Source organism: Panthera uncia (genome assembly GCF_023721935.1).
Source record: "Panthera uncia isolate 11264 chromosome A1 unlocalized genomic scaffold, Puncia_PCG_1.0 HiC_scaffold_17, whole genome shotgun sequence".
Lineage (NCBI taxonomy): Eukaryota > Metazoa > Chordata > Mammalia > Carnivora > Felidae > Panthera > Panthera uncia.
Window position 1 is genome coordinate 110,272,591 of NW_026057577.1, and position 6,000 is coordinate 110,278,590.

At 38.4% G+C, this 6,000-nt stretch overlaps 1 protein-coding gene across 1 annotated transcript in view; it reads left to right on the plus strand.

Annotated features, from left to right (window-relative positions):
• The window catches only part of DCTN4 (dynactin subunit 4), a 32,291-nt gene that overhangs the window by 19,069 nt on the left and 7,222 nt on the right, over positions 1 to 6,000 (plus strand). The window contains exons 9-11 of the mRNA XM_049647995.1: positions 2,430 to 2,503; positions 4,639 to 4,693; positions 5,673 to 5,780. Coding sequence (XP_049503952.1) covers positions 2,430 to 2,503; positions 4,639 to 4,693; positions 5,673 to 5,780 — 237 coding nt within the window. The remainder of the gene's footprint in view (positions 1 to 2,429; positions 2,504 to 4,638; positions 4,694 to 5,672; positions 5,781 to 6,000) is intronic.

Genomic DNA, 6,000 nt, shown 5'->3' on the forward strand with positions numbered 1-6,000 from the left:
AGTCAAATGAAAAAGGGGACATCACTAGAGATCCATGAAAATCAGAAGGATAATAAATACTATGAACTCTGTGCCCACAAATCTGATAAAAGAAGAAATGTGTGATCTGAATAGGCTTATGTCTATTAAATAATAAATTGAATCACTAATAACCTTCAAAACAGAAAGTCCTAGGCTCACACGTGTTTACTGGTGAATTCTACCACATATTTAGTTACACTAATTCTTTTTTTTTTTTAATGTTTGTTTATTTTTGAAGGAGAGAGAGACAGAGTATGAGCGGAAAGAGGGAGACAGAATCTGAAGCAGGCTCCAAGCTCTGAGTTGTCAGCACAGAGCTGGATTTGAGACTTGAACTCACAAGCTATGGGATCATGACTTGAGCCAAAGTCAGATGTTTAACCGACTGAGCCACCCAGGCGCCCCAATTATACCAATTCTTATAATGGCTTTTTAGAAGGTAGAAGCAAAGGGAATACATCCTAATTCATTCTATGAGGCCAGTATTACCCTAATACTAACCAGGCAGACATTACAAGAAAAGTACAGATCAGTGTCTCATGAACATATGTGCAAAAATCTTCAACAGAATATTAGCAAATCAAATCCAAAAAAGTATTAAAAGAATTATACACCATAACCAAGTGGGATATATTCTTGGGATGCAGGGCTGGTTCAACATTTAAAAATCAGTGAAATCCGTCACATCAGCAGACTTAAAAAAAATCACATGATCATATCGGTAGATGCAGAAAAGGCATTTGACAAAATCAAACACCCATTCATGATAAAAAGAAGAAAAACTCTCGAAAACAGGAATAGTGAACTTTCTCTACTTGATACAGACTGTCTACCAAAAGAAAAGAAAGGGGGGAGCGCCTGGGTGGCTCATTCGGTTCAGCATCTGACTCTTGATTTTGGCTCAGTTCGTGATCTCACAGTTCATGGGATCAAGCATCATGTCAGGCTTCCTGCTGGCAGTACAGAGCCTGCTTGGGATGCTCTCTTCCCCTCCCCCCACTTGTACTCTTTCTCTCTTCTCTCAAAATAAACATTAAAAAAAAACTTTTAAGTTTATTTCTTTATTTATTTAAAGAGAGTGCGGGAGGGGCAGAGAGAGAGGGGAAAGAGAGATAAAATCCCAAGCAGGCTCCGCGTTGCCAGTGCAGAGCCCAGTGTGGGGCTTGAACCCACAGACTGTGAGATCATGACCTGAGCTGAAACCAAGAGTTGGATACTCAACTGACTGAGCCACCCAGGCGCTCCAATAAATAAACATTTAAAAAAATAATAAAGGATTAGTGTCCAGAATACATGAAGAACTTTAGCAAATTAGTAAGGAAAAGGTAACAACGGGATAAAAATACCCAGTAAATAGTAACATGCAAGTCATGGCAGAGGAAATCCCAGTAGCCGGTAAACATGAAAAATATTCCTACAGTAATCCAGAAAGTGTCTGTTAAAACTACAGTGAGACACCATTTGATAGTTACCAGGTTAGCAAAACATAACGCGTGGGAAATGATTGTACAAGAATCCTCATTGCTGCATTATTTATAGTAGCAAAGTCGTGGAAACATCCTAGATATCCGTCAATTTGGGCATAGAAATGATGACAGTAGGATACAGAGGTACCTCTGTGTGCGGACATGGAATACCAAGACAGGAAGTGAAGACAAAGGGCGGAGGAGTATATAAAGTGCTCCCTTTTGTGTTACTGCAAAAAAGATGATGTCTGTGTATACTTGTACGTGCATAGGCTATTTGTGAAAAAAACACGAGAAACTGGTTGGGCTCTGGGGAGCGGGACAAGGGGACAAGTGATGGGTACCTTTATGCTGTACTTTTTTGTACTATTAAGAAATTTTTTTAACCAGACGTATGTAGTACCCATTCAAGAAAGTAAGTAAATAATTGTTACTGTATTTTAAAGCATGGAATCTGGAAACACACTATGTGGATTTAAATCCCAGCTTCAGTTCTTATTGGATCCGTGAAGTAGTACAGATTACTCATCCTTCCCATGCCCCATTGTCATCACCTGTAAAATGGGGACAATAATAGTTATGGTACGTAACTTTCCTCATAAAGTGGATGTGATGTTTAAATCCACTTAAACTAAGGAGCACATTGCTCAACACACATAGTATGTACCCAGTATGTGTTATTATTTCAGCAGTTGTTAGGCCCCACAAAGGTAGGATAGTATTTGATAGTGTGGTTGCTTATATCCACAAGTCCAAAACATCATCTTTTGTAACTTGTGGTAATCAGTAGCATACACACTGTTTCAAAGTATATGTGGTCTTAGAGCAGAATGAAACGACAAACCTTGAGTAAATGCTGTCCTTCTGAATTTAGCAGCTCTGTGGATCCAGCATGGGTGTTCTTGTTTTCCTCTGATACGTATTAGAATTTTTTCTTTTTAGAAATGTGAACATAATTTGAGCAAGCCAGAATTTAATCCAACATCTATCAAATTCAAAATCCAGCTGGTTGCTGTGTGAGTATTTTGGGATTGGTGTTTTTAGTTACCGTTTTTTGGCTTTTTTCAATATGAAATGTATTTACTCTGGGCTTACAAGAAGAAAATGACATCAGAACAGTTTTGCTATTTCTTCTGTTTAGATTTTGAACTACGTATCATGAAGTTAAATACAAATTATAGACCTAGAATCAAGGGTGTTTGTACTAGGGACACAGGGACAGGGTGGTCTGGGGCAGAGATTGTTTTGTTTGTTATTGGACAGAGAGTCACTGGTCACTCATTACAAATTACAAAGTGCCTAGTTTTGGTATTGATCCAAAATATCAAAGTAAAAAATAATAAAGTATGGCAAATCGAAGAGTATCCCTTTCATTGTTCATCTTAATTATGTTCTGATAACAGTCTTTGAGTGGGATAAAAGTGATTATTAGTGTTAATTCACTGGGATTTGTCAAGAGAAGGGAATTTTATGTACGAAAATCACCTTTCAAACAAGAAAAGTAGTTTGAGAAATTAGGAAAATAATTGTCTTGATTTTAGAGCAAGAGAGCCCTTCCTAAGTAAGGCAGGAAACCCAGAAACCACTAAAGAAAATAGACAGCTTTGCTCTTAGCAAAAAAAAAAAAAAAAAAAGACAACAAAGTCCTGGGACAGACAGTAGAGTAGGAAAGAGTATTCGGTATTCCATGATAGATAAAAATTTGATGTCCCTGGAAGACAGAATTCCCACAAATTGGAAAGGTAAAAATGGGAGTAGGACAAAGGATTTGAACTGGCAGCTTATAGAAGAGGAATTTCAAATGGTTATTGAATACATGGAAAGATACTGAGACTTGTTAGGAGAAGTTTAATAAAGATCATTTAGTGCTCATGAGAATGTGGGGAAACGTATTTGCATACACTGTTGGTAGGCTTGTAGATTGCTTTATGGAGTCTTTTTGGAGAGTGGTCTGGAATATCCAGACAAAATTACATAGACTAAACCCAGGAGTACTGTCTCAGGAATCTATTCTTTGAAGCAAAAGCACCAATATCTAAAGATGCATATGTAAGGATGTGTATTATAACGTTTTAATGACAAAAAGCTAGAAACGCTTTCTGTGTCAAGCCAATTAACCATTAAAAACTAGTTGATTAAATTGAGGTACACTCAGGGTATAGACTGTTATGCAGCACTTCTACATAAGTCGTCTCAGCAGTCAAAAACATTGAGAATAGGTGTATAAACACCGAGCTGGGATTTGACTCTGGGCAGTTTTGAGTTCAGACTAAGCACATGTGAGTCTAATATTCTATTTTCTTACTTAAAGAGGCAGCAAAGGGGTACCTGGGTGGCTCAGTCAGTTAAGCATTCAACTTTGGCTCATGTCATGATCTCATGGTTCATGAGTTCAAGCCCCATGTTGGGTTCTCTGCTGTCATCACAGAGCCTGCTTTAGATCCTCTGTCTTCCTCTGTGTCTGCCCCACCCCTGCTCACACACACACTCTCTGAAAAATAAACATTTACGTTAAAAAAAAAAAAAGGCAACAAAACATACGGTAGTTAAGGGCAAGGACCCTGGAGCTACACTGTCTGAGTTTGAATCCTGGCCACTCACCAGTAAGTTACTTCTCCCAAGCCTAGTTTCTTCATCTCCGTAATGGGGATGATGATGATAATACTTGTGTCATGCAGTTACAGTGAAGATTATGTAAGTTAATTTTTTTAAGTGTTTAAAACATTGCCTGGCATGCATAGTGCTTTGTAAAAGTATTTGGTAAGTAATGTGGTGGTGTTTTTACACCCCTGGATGGTGTTACTAAGTCAGTCTTGGGTCCCATAACCAGTTGCCTTTTAGATTTACAGAAATGAATTAATAAAATCTCAAAAAATATGTCTAGCAAACGTATAAGGAAGATGTCTACCATGATACACACAGATATATGGGCCCTAAACTAGAAATGTGCTTAAGATTTAAGAAAGAACTCCTTAGCAGTTGGTTTCATTTCTTAAGTTCTAATTATGATGATATCATATGATTCTTCAAAATTCTATTTCTGTGCCATGTTCTAATCAAAGAAATCTTTGCTGTACTCACTTAAAAAAAAAGTAACAATAATTTTAAGAGACTTCAGTGAACATTAATGTATTTTTTTATTCATGCATAGCAATTATATTCCAGAAGTGAGAATCATGTCAATTCCCAACCTTCGCTACATGAAGGTTAGTACTTTGCTTGTTAACAGGGAGACATAGGATTGGTCAGAGATGTGTGCATGTATGTCTGTGGGTGGCTGTGCGAGATTCAAGAGTAAGGGATAGAAAAGAAAGGAATCATAAAGGAATTGCGATTTTTAATTTCTTTAAGCAGGGATTCTTGACAACAGCATCTTTGGCATACATTTAGGAGTAGCGTGTACATTATACAAAGATGGAATCATGGGTGGGGAAAGAAAGAAGATGTTTTACCCCACAAGCATCTTTAGCCACGTGATTCCACCATCTCATGCCTGTGAGTGTATCAGATAATCAAGAATCAACTGGATTTCTTTACCATGGCCTTTCTCTTCTTTGAGGTCCTTATCTATGCCCCCTCCTCCTGCCCCCCACCATGAGTTGTAGAATATTCTGCAGCAGCCCCTTTAGTTCTTTCCTTCCATGCTGCTTATGAAGATGTTTATGTAGTCCATGTTCATTTAAAAGATTTTGCTAATCTCAACAAAGTACCAAATAAGGGCAAATTATGGTTCAAGAAATCATAAAAATCTTTTAAGTCTTGATGAATGATTTTTTCTACGTCTGCTTACCCTGTGGCTTTCATATTTGTGAGGACTTCTTTTTCAGTCCCTAAGTGGAGGGCTGGGTGGAACAAGAGTTACAAACTTTTATTGCTTAGATAATGTATAGTCCCCAGATTTTCTGGATCTAGTAACTGGCCCTTTCTGTGGGATCTGTCCTATTTCCTCATGTGATAGCAACTCCAGAGCATACATAGCCTGACATATAAATAATAGAATAGGAATCAGTGAGCACTTGGAGGACCCAGTGATGTAGAGGTGTAGGTAGGTGTTAACTACTCAGAAATAATGGGGGATTGCGGGGAAGGTGACAATTTTGTGAAATGCTTGGTATAGCAACTAAGAAAGTGGCCCTAGGTGGCAGTAGTAGAACATGTCTAAGAGAGGCTTTTCGTGTTCCCCAGGAGAGCCAGGTGCTCCTGACGCTTACGAATCCAGTGGAGAACCTCACCCATGTGACACTGGTGGAGTGTGAGGAGGGAGACCCGGATAATATCAATAGCACTGCTAAGGTAGGTGCATTTTGCCTCATCCTGATGGACCCTTACTTTTCCTGGAGGGGCCTTTTGACCTGGCTTAAAGGACTCCATGCTGTCTTCCGTTTCCATATCCAAGTCGTCATCAAGTTCTTTTGATTTTACCTCTTGAGTTTTTTTTACTTTATACACAATCACCCTACCATTGCTCTGTTGGAAGGTCTCTTCCGTTCTTTTTTTTTTTTTTTTTTTTTTT